The sequence below is a fragment of the Bactrocera latifrons genome, unplaced genomic scaffold, assembly GCF_001853355.1.
Source record: "Bactrocera latifrons isolate USDA-ARS-PBARC rearing strain unplaced genomic scaffold, ASM185335v1 scaffold_658, whole genome shotgun sequence".
In the NCBI taxonomy this organism is placed as follows: Eukaryota; Metazoa; Arthropoda; class Insecta; order Diptera; family Tephritidae; genus Bactrocera; species Bactrocera latifrons.
The window spans coordinates 65,681-80,889 of NW_017537332.1; the positions used below are offsets into that span (position 1 = coordinate 65,681).

Here is a 15,209-nt window from a genome sequence, read left to right on the forward strand (position 1 = left end):
CTGCCACTTTCCTTTTTTCCAGTGCTCTCTCTACACTCTTGTGAGACGTGTTGTCAAAAGCACCTTCGATGTCTAGGGAGTCGCAAAACATCACTTCCGCTCCTTCCAGCTAGCTCTCTATCTCCGAGGTTATCTGGAGTAGAGTATTGGTTGTTGTTGTTTTAACGGTTATCAGTCCCCGTTGGGATGGTGAGGGTTATCTGTGTTGTCGTCGATGTCATCTAACGGGAGGCCCAGGAAACGTGCTGTTTCGACGGGGTCGGACCAGAGGGAAAAGGGTGTTCGATGGGTGGGGTTGGTTGGGCATGCAAAGAGGTGGTCAGTGTCATGCGGAGACTCGTTGCACGCAGGACATACGTTGGGTATGTCAGGSTCTATTCTGGATAGGTAGGAGTTTAACCTGCTACAATATCCAGAACGAAGTTGCGCAAGGGTCACCCTCGTTTCTCGCGGCAACTCGAGCTCTTCGTCCGCTATGGGTGGTGATTTGACTCCAAGTACGCCATTCACGGGGAGGGAGACGGAAGGAATGACCTCTTGATGCTCCTAGGAGGCGGTTCCGCTCCAAGCAGATGACTGCAAGGATGATTTCTACGAAAACATCTCAGCAGGAACTGCTTGGAGAGGAGTTCATTATGCTCCTTAACTGGGAGCATAAGCGTCTCGCTATGTAGGTGCTCAATGGGAGACATCAGGAAGCATCCCGTCGTGGTCCGAAGTGCTGTATTCTGGCAGGTCTGTAGTTTCCTCATCTGCGTGCCACTGCATCCAGGCGACCATATGGGTGCTGCATAGTTGAGGACCGGCCGGCCAATTGCCTTGTAAGTTGCCAACAACGTTTCTGTGTCTTTTCCCCATGTGCTGCCGGCTGGCGACTTGAGAATTTTGTTGCGGCTCTGTACTTTGGCGATAATCGCGGTCGTATGTGGAGAGAAGGAGCATAGACTGTCGAAGGTGACACCTAAAATCTTAGGGTTATTGACAGTCGGAATTTTGACGCCGTCGACTGCAATATTAAGCCCCAGTCTATACTCCTTCGTCCAGTTCGTGAATATGGTCGCTATGGATTTGGTAGGGGAAAGTTGGAGGTTCTGTGCAGTGAGGAAACGAGAAAGGTCGGAGAGGTAGTTGTTTACCTTCGAACACATGCCATCGATTCCATTGCCCGACGTCAATATCGCACAATAATCAGCGTACGAGGTTATGGAAACCCCCTGCGGGAGTTTCGAGATGTAAAAGTTAATCAGTAGCGGGGAGAGGACACCACTTTGCGAAACCCCCTGTTTAATTCTTCTCAGTTTAGATGTTACGCCTCGAAATAGTACGGATGATTGGCGACCGTTCAGATAGTTCATGGTCCACTTCTTGAGCCCTGGAGGAAGCGTGGTTTTCTCAATGTCCTGCAGTAGCGTTGTGTGATTGACCGTGTCAAAAGCTTTTGACAGGTCCAACGAGGCCACGAACTATCTGAGCGTTTATGACGCTAAGTGCTGTGGTGGTACTGCGCATTTTACGGAATCCATGTTGGTGGCTGGCTAGGCTCAGGTGGTGAGTGAAGGTCGGGAGTAACAAGGCTTCAAGTGTCTTCACTACTGGGGAGAGGARARTTATCGGGCGATAAGATTCCCCTTTGTTGGCGGGTTTCCCAGKTTTCAGTAGTGGGACCACTCTTCCGACTTTCCACACATCGGGTATTTGAAGAGTGGTTAGCAAAAGGCTGAGGACCTTGGTGAGATATTTTACTCCCGTCGAGACTAGATGCTTTAGCATTAGCATGTTGATTCCATCAGGGCCAATGGATTTGGAAGATTTTGCTTTGTTGATGACACTCTGAACCTCTTCATCGGTGAAAGTAAGTGGCGCGCCGTCGTTTGGCATTTTGCGCAGCCGTAGGTTAACACATCGTTTGGCTTGGTCTACCGAAGGGTGCAGTGTAAACTGCCGGCTAAAATAGCTCGCACACTTCTTCGGGTCCGAAGAGGCATGACCATTGAATTGAACTTCAACTCGGTCSTCRTGACTCTTCGGGTTSGACAAAGCWTTGACAGTAGCCCAAAGCTTACTCACACCGGTGGAGAGGTTGCAGGAGCTCAGGTGCTCTATCCATTTCGTCCGCTTATGCTGGTTTACCATACGCCGAATCTCCAAATTGRGATCCCTTATTCGGGGATCTCCGGGATCGGCATGGCGTAAGGTGTCGCGCTCATTAGCTAAAGCAGCTGCTTCGGCTGGGAAGTTAGGGCGGATTCCCGCTATTCGTCCAGCTGGTATAAAGCGAGCGGTAGCTGCTGCGATCACCTTGCGGAATTSASGTTCGCCAACGCATACGTCCGTAGGAATGGGTAGAGCGTTGAAGGTGCTCTCAGTAAATTCTGTGAAGCCGACCCAGTTAGCTTTGTTGAAGTTAACGAAGGTGCAGTTGTCGACAGAAACGAAATCGGCAGGTTTCACGATCGAGATAATTATGGGTAGATGGTCTGATGCGAGAGTAAGCATAGGTCGCCAGGTTATGCAATTTATCAGACCACCACTAGCGATTGTAATATCGGGCGAGCTACTACAAGTGCCCACAACTCTGGTGGGGGCTTCGTCATTCATTGTGCAGAATTTCGAATCGTCAATCTGTTCCGCCAGCTCCACGTTATTGCAGCTAGGGTGTTTGTTGGCGACGCCACTGTAGTGTGTTGCGGGGGCAAACTCCTGCAGCATGGGGCAACGTACGACTCAATCCACTCACGTGTGGTGTGCAGGCTGGAACACGCCGGGAAGTGACACCAGCCAGCACAAGAGTTGCACTTGACTGATGTAACGTTCCGACGTATGGCGGTCTGACACACGGAACACACGGATTGGAGCGGGATGAAGGTGGGGGGGACAAGTCAGATTGGGAGCTATGTTGCCTAGTTGAGCTCCGGGGGACCGTGGAGGTCCTCTGCTGGCCACTCGAGGTGGGTGGCGGCGCAGCGCGCGAACTATGTGCTGGTTACACAGCCGTAGAGGCTAGCGTCGCAGTATTGCGTAGGCAACAAGGGGCCACGTAACGCGTGGTCCACTCCCTATGGGTTTTAAGGCCTGAGCAGGTCTTTGACCATGATCTATAATCTTTTCCATACTTCTAAGTAAGAAGGAACTTAGACTAATTGGCCTAAAAGATTTAGCCAGTGATTAGTCCTTCCTTCTCACCTTGGATATGAAGGTAACCTTCGCGGTCCTATATATTTCAGTTATGTACGCCATTGCTTAGGCTATCCCTCATCATCCGAACAAGGTATGGCAGTAGAACTTGCTCCCCCTCTTGTAAAAGTGTTGGAAAGAGCCCGTCCACTCCCGGCGACTTGAATTTCTCGAACGAAGCCATAGCTCACTTGTTTGAGTCTGCAGTAAATAATTGCATTGTGGTTACCAAATGTGATGGAGATGGCTTGCGTTCGACTACAGGTAGACGCTGGTCTCCTCCCTAATCAAATCCTGCCTAGCATATCCCAGTTTGTGTTGCGGGGCTTATACCCTCCATAGTGAGACCATTCCATTCTCAGGCTAGTTGTTCAAGGTGATGTCAAGCACCTCTCTCTTACCTATTGTGACGAAGGGTGGGTTCCATACTCACATTTTCTATAGCTAAGTTACTACTAACCATGTATTCTAAAAGAGATTTTAACCGTGTGTTGCAATTCTTAATGCCCCACTCAATCTGTAAGAAACTTCTGTTTTGTTCCTGGACCCCTACCTACTGCTACGCTTGTAGTGTTGTTCATCTCTTCGTCCGTAGTCGTTATCTGGTTCCGTAGACTTGTGTGTTGTTGATTTGTTGTCGTTATGTTCTTGTCGCTCATGTTGGTCGTACGACAATTAGCTCTTGGCTCCGCACGGTGAGCTGTCGGCTTACGTTTTTAAAGGCGAACTACAGGTCCGCCACACCAGAGCTCCATGACGCGGTAAGGCCACCGTTATTTCCCAATTCTGTCCGGTGTTGGGAATGCTCCGTTCGAATTTAGTCGAATTAACCTTCTGGCTGCAAATCGTCTAAAGGACACGGGAGACGTATAACACCCTGAATTAGGAGGTTGTAGCCGACCACATGCATCTTCTGCCAACCCTCAGGAGAGATGTTATGCAGCACCGCTCATGAAGGTTGGGAGATGCCGTAAAGTTAAGCCTCTGCACCACGGCAAGGTGCCTACCATTCGCAGACGTCAAAATGGATAGAGCATCTGAAATACTGCAACCTCTCTACTGGTGTGAGTATGCTTTAGACTGCTGTCAATTTGGCTAATCCGAAGAGATATGATGACTGAGTTTGAGGCCTTGCTATTCGCAACTTTCACGCATCACAAGAGCCTAGTACACTAACAGCATGGCTTCCGAAAAGTGGGCTGTACCACGACAGTACTTAGCGTAAAAACGCCCAGATAGTTCATGGCTTAACCTAGAAACAAAGAAAGAAAGAGTACAGACTATATAACAATGCAGTCGTTGAGGTAAAATTCCGACTTGTAATAATCCTAAGATTTGAGATGTAACATTCGTCTGTGCTCTTTCACTTCTCATATGACCGCAACAACTGTCAAAGTACGTAGCCGTATCAAGATATATATTATATAATTAGCAGCCCGTCGCGGCTTCACACGGGTGGACATACGATTTTTATTTTGTAATTTTACTTAATTCTAATTTGAATTGACGTGCTGACGAAGGTAAAATTACACTGCACCCTTCGGTAGACAAAGACAAACGATGTGTTACCCGACGGCTGCGTAAAATGCCGAAAGACTTGCGCACCACTTACCTTTACCGATGAGGAGGTTCGGCGCGCCATCAACAAGAAATCGTCCCAATAAATCGGCCCTGATGGAATTAACATAATGATTCCTAAGTATCTAGGCGCGACGACAGAAAGCTACCTCACCAAGGTCCTCAACCTGTCGCTGACCACTCTTCAAATATCTGATATGTGGAAAATCGGAGGAGTGGTCCCAATACAAAACCTTGGAAATACGCTAACTGGATTGAAGGCTTTGCTACTCCCGCCATTCATGCGCCACCACACTCCCTCCGTGGAGTCAAACAACCACCCATTGCTGTTGTAGAGCCCGAGTTGCCACAAGGAACGAGAGTGGCCTTTGCGCAGCTTCGTTTTAGATACTGTAGCAGGTAAAGGCCCGTCAAAACAGCGAGTTTCCTGGCCCTACCGTTGGTTACGTCGACGACAACTCATTTGGTCCTTACCATCTTATCGGGCATTGGGTACCCGTTACAACAACAGCGCAACAATCCTTGATTAAAATGGATTAACTGAAGGGCAATTGTGGTAAAGTTTCAACTTTCGCAAATTTATAAATTCGTTTGTATTGTACTTATTGTGTTTAAAAATACAGGCAAGTACTAAAATATATTGAACGAACATTTAGGAAAAAATACCGAGATTTATTAAAGTTATTTTTCTTTACCGTCTCAGATTAATACCTCGATATAACGTTTTATCCATACAACACCAATTCTGTTTTAATTTAGATGCTTATTTGGCAATATTGAATTTATAGCATATATGTGTAAATTGATAAATTGGCCTGAAGTAACCATAGCAGACGTTCTTTCTGTAATTATATTTGACGAACGATGTGTTATTTTATTTCAAAAAGCAATGTTTTGGTTTTGATTTTAGCCTGCACAAAGCAACAGTAATAACGGTGGAGCTAATAACAATAACAGTAATAATAACGGTAAACCAAATAGCAGTGGAATCTGTACCTCTGGCGCAATTGGTCCGAACTCGAATATTAATAATGCTGGTAATAGCACTAGCGGTGTAGGATTAGTTGGTGGTGGAACATCAGCAGCAGCTGCTAAAAATCAGTTAGAACAATTAAATACAATGCGTGAAGCGCTTTTTTCTCAGGATGGTTGGGGTTGTCAGCATGTTAATCAGGATACGAACTGGGAAGTGCCAAGTTCACCTGAGCCAACTAATAAGGATCCATCTGTTGGGCCCACAATGTGGAAACCCACTATTAATAATGGAACTGATTTATGGGAGTTGAATTTACGCAACGGTGGGCAACCACCAATTCAACCTGTTCAAAAAACTCCGTGGGGTCATACACCTTCCTCTAATCTAGGTGGAACATGGGGAGAAGATGATGATGGTACGGAAAGTAGCAGTGTATGGACTGGTTCAGCGAATAATCCTTCAAATGCAGGCACTGTAGGTGTTACTGGAATAAATGCGACAGCTGTAGGTGCAAATGGACCTGGGAACAATCCCCAATGGGGTCAACCTGCTATTGGCATTGTCGTTGGATCAACTAACAACACCACCGGAACGGTTTCTGCCAACATTGGCAATACATCTACCGTAGGTTAGTATGTCTTAATATAAAATTATGAGATGCCCTTCTGACTGCTGTTTTTTTTTTGTAATTTTTAGGTAGTGGTGGCACTGGTGTTCCTGGTGTAAATGTGCCCGGAAATGTGAACACAGCGCAGGCTAGTGGTTCTACTGGAAGTAATTGGGGAGACTCTCGTGACGTGAATAGTGGTGGAGTAGCAAGTACTATACCTATGCGAGGCGTTGATCCCCGCGATCCAATGCGTGGTACGTCAGCAGCCGAAACTCGTGATTTGCGACTGATAGATCCACGGGATCCTATACGTGGAGATCCTCGGGGAATTTCAGGACGTTTAAACGGCACGTCAGAAATGTGGGGTCAACATCATTCCATTGCACACAACCAAATACCAGCAATGAATAAAATAGTGGGGCCCGGTGTAGGCGCATCCGTATCTACCGGCGCTGTTGTTGCCGGTGGAAGTGTAGCTGGTGGCATCGGACCTGGTAACATTAATGCCATAAACCCTGTTGGTATAAGCGGCAACGTGAACGCTCACTGGGGACCTTCTTCGGCGGTGGTTGGACCAAAAGATATAACATCAATGACAGGTAAAGTTACTGGGTGGGAAGAACCGTCGCCACCACCGCAACGCCGCAATATTCCAAACTATGACGACGGGACATCATTGTGGGGACAACAGTCACGTATACCTGGTGGGAGTGGTTCTCATTGGAAGGATATATCAGATCCACTGAATAGGCATTTAACACGAAACACTGTAGGCAATCAGAACACGACGAATGCAGGCGGTAGCCTGGGTAATAGCTCTGGCAATGGATTGGGAAATAATCCAATCGTAATAAATGCGTCAGTCGTTGGCGGTAGTGCCAACAACCCTATAAGCAGTGTAGGTCCGCAAGGACGACTTAGTTCAGGTGTTGGTCCTGGTGTTGGTGTTAATCAGCATAAACCTGATAATTCTATGTGGGTCCATGCCACTAACTTAAATGTAAGCTCACGTAACACCACTTCTTGGGGTGATGAAGTCAATCATAATGTGGGCCCAAATTCAGGCGTTAATTGGATGGATGATAAAACTACTACTGGTATTGGACAGCTAGGCGTTAGTGTTGGTGGAACTAATTCTTGGAACGATCCACCACCGTCTTGGAGTAAGAACCAAAATAAAATATCAGGTGGTACTTCTGGTTGGGGTGCAAGTGGAGGTAGCGATGGTACAGACTTGCCATCTGTCTGGAATACTCATGCTGCCATTGTTGGCAAAACTCTGCAAAAAATAGGTGGTGTTAATGTTAGTAACTTGAACAGAGATGTGATAAAACAGAGTAACCAGTATCGTCTTCTTGTGGGAAATGGCTTTAAAAAGGAAGATGTAGAACGAGCCTTAATTAATACCAATATGAACATCGAGGAGGCTGCTGATTTACTTCGTGCTCCTATATCTACAGATTGGAGACGACACGAAGAATCCCTGGGTTCTTATAGTGATCACACAAACACTGGGGGCACTTTTGCGGGACGCTATCCCACATCGGCCTCTCAGTCTAATATGCCTTTCCCTCCGGTAAGTCATAATATGCATTAAATTTCTTCTATCTATTGTTTTTACTCGTATATATTAATATTTACGTTTGTGTGGTTATTTATTTGTAGAATATGTTGAACAGTATGAGCAGCAACGGTGCTGGTGTTAGTGGTAATAACACAAATATAGCAGCGCTCAATTCCATACAATCACTTCCAGTGCAAAAGTATTTGAATCCAGTACCACATAACGTTACTAATGTTCCACAAGCTATGAATACTGCTGTTACTTTTGGTCCAGGGGTCGCTAATGTCTCAACGACTGTAAATTCAACTTCAAGTAGTAACAATCAACCATCTGCTCAACAGCTGCGTGTACTTGTGCAGCAAATTCAACTAGCTGTTCACAGTGGATACTTATCTAGCCAAATCTTATCAGAACCTTTACCATCCTCAATGCTGGTACTTTTATATCAATTATTGACAAATATTAAGGTAAGTTTATATTCATACATTTGTTTAAGAATGTGTTTACTATACGATTTTTAGCATCTTCAAGCGGCGCAGCAGTCTTTAACACGGGGTGGCAATAACCCCAATAACTCCCAAATAAGTTATGCTATTGCCAAATATAAGCAGCAAATCCAAAATTTACAAAATCAAATAAACGCACATCAAGCGTTCATATTGAAACAAAAGCAGCAGCAGTCCATACCACAAAATACGCAACAACACGCTGCAGCACATGCCAATAATTCTAACATGGAATATATGAGGCAGCATGATGCCATAAGTGTGTTACAGGGAAATTTTTCGGAAATGAACATAACTAAGGTTAGCTAATTTTTTCACAAAAACTTCTGTGTTTTTATTCTATATTTTTTTTGTGTAAATGCAGCATAGCGGCTATCCGGGAGGTCCAAACTCACAGTCAAAACTTATTAATCAGTGGAAGCTTCCTGAGAAAGATCTAACATCAGATAGCACAGATTTTTCAAGAGCTCCAGGAACAACAAAACAAAATTTATCAGGTGCACCTGGCAGCGCTATGGGACCGTTGGGTATGCAAAACGATGGGTAAGCATTTTAAATAATAAAATATTTTCCATATTGAGTAGGTCATGTCACATTTAGAACTTGGTCGACTGGACGAAATATTGGAGATGGATGGCCAGATTCATCCACTGAAAATGAGAATAAAGACTGGTCTGTTGCTCAGCCTACACCTGCTGCCACGTATACTGATTTAGTTCAAGAGTTTGAACCAGGAAAACCATGGAAGGTAACTCGAGCCATACAATATAAATAATTCGGAATCTTGTAATATTTTTGCGTAATTTTTAAGGGCTCACAGATAAAAAGTATAGAGGACGATCCTAGTATAACTCCCGGTAGCGTAGCTAGATCTCCGCTGTCTATTAACTCGACGCCAAAAGAAGCTGACATATTTGCGAATCCTGGCAAAAGTTCACCGACTGATTTAACACCGCTAAGTTTATCGTCGTCTACATGGAGCTTTAATCCATCGTCCAACAATCAAGCTTTTCAAAGGTAGAGCATCTTAAAAACCGCGTGTCTAAAGAATGTTTTCTAATTATACCATAAATACAGTTATATATTTATATTATATATATAATATCGCACTTGTTGACACTTGTTATTAAAATTTCATTACAATATACCATTTATCTATATAAGATTATATTATAAAATTATTTTGTACATCTATTTATACCCTGAACATTATGTTGCCACAAAGTTTCTAGCACGCAGACGGGAAAGAATCCATCATACCCGTTTCTCTGTACATACTCAGATTAGGCCCTATGTTTTTAAGATATGCATGTGTAACTTTAGACTCGTCCTTTTGTCCCCAAGAAGGCGCTCATTTGTCGGTCCACTAGAGCTGGCATATAAACTGAAGAAATAAATACATGTTCTTCTAACGAGATATTTTCACGAAGTTTAGAAATAGTACGATCTCCGAAGGAATTTTCAAGGTATAGCTGCCATGCAAACTGTCGAATCGAAATTAAAACAACGATCTTCCTTTTATGCTTACTTTTTTTTGCATTGATTTATAGTATATCGTTCACTAAAATGCGATCCAATACTTCAAATTACGTACATATACGTATGGGCAACATTTTAAGATTATGTTATAAGATATAACCCAGTTTTAACCCATATTTAAGTTTTGGTTCACTCGTTTCATTTTATTACGTGCTTCATTTTTTCCCTCTAAATTTCCGAAAATGTTACGTCATTTTTCATTTTAGGTGAAAATATACTCTTCAAACCTTTTGCTACAGAGGATAATAGCTTTGGTCACCTGACGGTTGTATGTACCATCTAAGCCAAAGCGAGATGGATATACAGTGGACCAATAAAGTTTACATACACCAAGTTCTATTAAATTTAGGATATAATAATATTTTTTTTTATCTAGAGAAAAAAAAAAAAATTAATGCTAAGGCTTAAAATCGTCATAATTCATATAAAAAAAGTTTACGTACATTGAGATTATTTACATAAATCAAAAGTAATTACAATAGTTTTAGCAAGTTTTGGACTACAATTTGTTGTTATTATTGTCCCTAGACATCGATGTATGCTCCCCACACAATTTCTAGTATTATTTCCGGATATTTGACTCACTAAGTCGATGATTCAGCGTTTTGGCGCTATTTTGATGAAATTCGATGTTTTCGAATTGCCAAAAAGTCCCAGATATTTTGAATACGATAAATGTATGGTGATTGCGGGACCTATGTAGAGTTATTTTTATTTCCATAAAAACCCTGCACGTACAATATACAATATGTATCCGGTCGGTATCCTGTTGGAAATGCTATTAACAGCCTATTTAAGCACTCTTAAAATTAAAATTATTTGGTTAAAAGGATCAGAAACAAATGTTTATCCATTTTCGAAATGTATACAAAAAAAAAAACAGTAGGGAATGTATGGAATACTGCTAGTTGTCATAGACGAATCGCTCGCCGTAAGCCATACATAAGTAATAAAAAGATGAGGTCGGCGGTTGCTAAACAATATTTTAACAAACTGTATTGGATTTGGGAAAACATTGTGTTCACCGACGAATCAGAATTTAATATATTTGGTTCGAATAGATCTCGAAAAGTGTGGAAAAAGATCAATGAAGAGTCGCAAGGAAAAAATAGGAGTAGTGTTATGGTTTGGGGGTATGTGGCTGCATCTGGAGTTGAACATTTAGATTTTTTAAGTAAAAAAATGCAAAAGCATATGTATCTGAGCATTTTAAGAACAAAAGTTAAATTTTAAGTGTGCTTAAATCGGCTGTTAATAGGGACCGCTTCTATTTATAACAAGATAACGACCCGTCTTATCTTGTACGTGCAGGATTGTTATGGAATTAAAAATAACTCCACAGGTTCCGCAATCACCATACGTTAATCATATTCAAAACATCTGGAACTTCTTGGAAAATCGTATTCGAAAACATTGAATTCCATCAAAATAAGCTGAATCATGGTCTTAGTGGGTCAAAATGTCCGGAAATAATACCAGAAATTGGGTGGGGAGCATACGACGACGTCTGGGGACAATAATAGAAACAAAATGTAGACTAAAGCCTGCTAAAACTTATGTAATTACTTTTGAATTATATAAATAATCATTGGTGTACGTAAGATTTTTTGATGTAAATTAAACGCATTTTCAGCTTTAGCACTAATTTTTTTTAATTGTTAAAAAAAATAGTTTAATATGCTATATTTAATGTACATATCTTGAAATGGATGGGAAAAAACCACAAAATTTGTTCATTTAATAACAAACAAACGTGTAGTTATTTAATAGAACTAGGTGTATGTAAACTTTATTGGTCCACTGTATATATGCTTACATATGAGTATATAAATGATTAGGAAGAGGATAAAAGTTGTCTGTCAGCAGAACTCTGCCGAGTTGACAGTCCTTGGCCGGATAAAAATTCGGGTTACGTAGACCCGACTGTCGTAGGAACGGACGCCCGTCTGTATGTTCGCCCGTTCCACTGTCTGTTGGTTCGTTCGTTAGTCTGTCGGTCTGTCCGTTCGCCCGTCTGGGGGCCTATTCTGTAACTCGATTCGAAAAAAAATTTACTCGAATTCGGATTTTTTATATTCCGTAACTCGATTTTTAAGCCAATTTTAGAATAAAATATTCGTTAGCTTTTGAGTTGTAGAAAGCAAAAACGAAAATTGTACGTATTTATTCTGGCACAGGGTGGTACATCTTTCGAAAAATTATAAAGTAGATCCGAATTTCGAATAAAATACATTTACGAATCGAGATACAGAATAGGGCACCTGTGGGACCAAAAGTAAAACTGGGCGTGGCCCCGCCCACTAAAAAACCTACAACTAAAAGCGTAATGAATCAATTACTAAATACACCAGATACATTCAGTATTACCTGCGAGATGGTATGAGAGGGCTTTATGGCAGGCGTAGTGAAAATTGGACATGGGCGTGGCACCGCCGACATTTTGGTGACATCACATATCGCGGGACTTGACCGACCGTTTTCGTTACAACCTCATTTTTTTTTTATTCTAGTATAGAACTAAGATAGTTGTGATATATGTATATGTGCATATATACTAATTAAATATAGTTGGTCTGATAGTCCGCCACAATGTACACCGTCGGAGTTGTGGGCAACATCAATGAACAAATCATCACGTGGTCCACCTCCGGGCTTGGGCTCTGGCAAGAGCGCAGGGGTATCAGGAACTGGTGTACCATCTGTTACAAACTCCTCCTCCGTGGTAACAGGCGGTGCCAACGGATGGATAGTGACCGGAGGTCGCGGAGTACCAAACAGCAATTCAGGATGGAACTCGTCCAATGCAGGATGGAACTCAACATGGTTACTACTAAAAAATTTGACAACCCAGGTATATACTTTCGAATATAGTTTTGATATATCTCTATATTCTTTGTCTTTTATAGATTGATGGTTCCACTTTACGTACCTTATGTATGCAGCATGGCCCACTTGCTAATTTTCATTTATTTTTAAATCAAGGAATTGCCTTATGTAAATATGCAACACGGGAGGAAGCAAACAAAGCTCAAATGTCATTAAATAACTGTGATTTTGGTAGCACTACAATTTGTGCCGAGTCACCGAGTGAAAGCGAAGTTCAAAAGATATTGCAGCATTTGCCTCAAACGCCTAATTCTGTCTCTGCAGCAAGTGTAACAGGAAACGGTAGTAATGGGACCAACAATTCAAACAATGGCGGAACTGTTATCGGAGGAAACAACTCCATATCTTCTGGTACTGGAAATAATGCAGGGCCCTGCAGTACTGTCGGCGGTTCAAGTGGTGGTAATGGTAACGGCAGTATGACGTCACATTCTGTCATTAGCGGTACTGGCAGTAATAATGGCTGCGGCGGCAATGTAATGAATAGCGGTAGCACTGCGAGCAACAGCAACAATGCAAACAGTCAGAGCCAGTCTGGTTCTGTTGGTCTAAGCTCGAGCGCAGGCAAAACTAGTAACACTACTAATATTGCAAGCGGAAATGGGAGTTCAAATGTTACATCGAATAATATCGTCGGTGGTAACAACGCCGTAACTGCATCCACTTGGCGTCAACCACAAAATCAGCCGAGACCGTCTGGTAGAGACGAATATGACTATATTTCACAGTATGTTTGTTCCATTGTAGATGATTAAATTGAGGAAATACTTTCGGAATCTGTATTTAATATTAATCATAATATAATTTATACAATTGAACTACTCGACATAAACAAGCAACAACAGATTTGCGAGCTACATAGATTGACTGATAGATGAATGGACTTAGAATTTTATATGTAATTTTTTTTGGTTCATAAGATTGTGTTTTCAATCAAATCAAACGAACATTACTTGAAATGTATAATTAATTATGGTTAAACGCCAAACTTATGCTACAAATCATTTATTTTAAAAATTAATATGCCTAAATGTGAAGTGTAGAATTAATTTAACACTTAATTTGCCGAAATGAATAAGACAACATGTTTGTTATTGAGCCTATAAAATCAAGACAAATTCAGAATAAAAAACAATGAGAAGTACACAAGTATAAAATTAATAATTTTAATGAAAGCCTTTTTCAGCTCATTAGCGAACCTATATATAAGTATAGTTGCTGCCAGTTACCAGGTACCGTTTTCCACCTAAGCCGGTTCTACGTTACCGGAATTGAGGCGGATTTATTTCAGCGATCTAACCCTGTTTTTCAATCAGCTTACGACTTGCGGTCTTAGATCAAGACCTTCACAGGGTTGTGCGCTGGATTTGGGACCCGCCACGCCAAAAACGCCCACACTGAAAATGAATTAATAGTCCCACAGGAATTACGCGTCTGAAGAACAACAACGAGGCGGGAGATGGGCCTCCCAACATAGCATATAAGGTTCTTCGATACCAAATGCGGTTTTAGACAAGACGACTCCCTATCGTGCGACTTCTTCAATCTACTCTTCGAGAAAAAAATTCGAGCTGCAGAACTAAAATAAAGAGATAAGGCACCATCTACTATAAGAGTGTGTAGCTGCCGGCGTACGCCGATGATATTGATTTCATTGTCCTCAACAACCAAGCCGTTAGTTCTGCTTTCTCCAGCCTGGATAACGAAGCGAAACAAATGAGTCTGGTAGTGAAGCCGTTCCCACGACAGTCGGGTCTACGAAAACCGGAACGGACCCGGATTTTTATCCGGCCAAGGACTGTCAACTCGGCAGAATTCTGCTGTTACAACAACAACAACAGTCTGAGGGCAAGATGAAATATCTCCTGCCATCAAACCAACAGTCGTCGCTTTCGCGACTTGGCTCCCACGTCACTGTTGACAGAGTCCGTTGTGGTTTAACGTGAGTTCCTGCCTGCGAAGGCCTAACCCCACGGTGCTTTCTATTGCTAGAAGCACATAGATCCAAACAATGCGTTGATCAGCCAAAGCATGAGTGCTGGCATATACACTTATACTTTGGTTCCAATTGGTTAGGGTGGGACTCCCTAAGCCGCCTTGGTCAGGTTCGAGGCCGACCTAAAACCTCTGCCGTACTCTGGGTCCAGCACCCGACCGCAATGCGACTCCACATTGGACTAAACGCCCTGCCTGCATTTAGGTTTAAACCACAGCCACCACGAATATCCCCAAAGGGCCAAACCCAATGAGCAGATTGGAGTTTACTCTAAGGGCTAACTGCTCCCCGTGGCACCATGTCTAAGTCTTTGGTATGACTTTTGTAACTTTTGGCTACTACCAGTTTGAGTCCATAGTAATCCCACTCATGACTGGTGA

At 42.6% G+C, this 15,209-nt stretch overlaps 1 protein-coding gene across 5 annotated transcripts in view; it reads left to right on the forward strand.

The window, feature by feature from the left end:
• LOC108975494 (protein Gawky) overlaps positions 1-13,990 on the forward strand; it is a 34,963-nt gene extending 20,973 nt beyond the window's left edge. For 3 of the 5 annotated variants that reach the window (XM_018943999.1, XM_018944000.1, XM_018943998.1), the window contains exons 3-11: positions 5,663-6,356; positions 6,425-7,914; positions 8,004-8,369; positions 8,424-8,708; positions 8,773-8,951; positions 9,009-9,156; positions 9,220-9,425; positions 12,516-12,798; positions 12,854-13,990. In XM_018943999.1, the coding sequence (XP_018799544.1) occupies positions 5,663-6,356; positions 6,425-7,914; positions 8,004-8,369; positions 8,424-8,708; positions 8,773-8,951; positions 9,009-9,156; positions 9,220-9,425; positions 12,516-12,798; positions 12,854-13,588 (4,386 nt within the window). In that variant the 3' untranslated portion in view covers positions 13,589-13,990. The remainder of the gene's footprint in view (positions 1-5,662; positions 6,357-6,424; positions 7,915-8,003; positions 8,370-8,423; positions 8,709-8,772; positions 8,952-9,008; positions 9,157-9,219; positions 9,426-12,515; positions 12,799-12,853) is intronic. The other 2 variants (XM_018944002.1, XM_018944001.1) reach the window with 2 other exon arrangements.
• Positions 13,991-15,209: the final 1,219 nt, after the last annotated feature.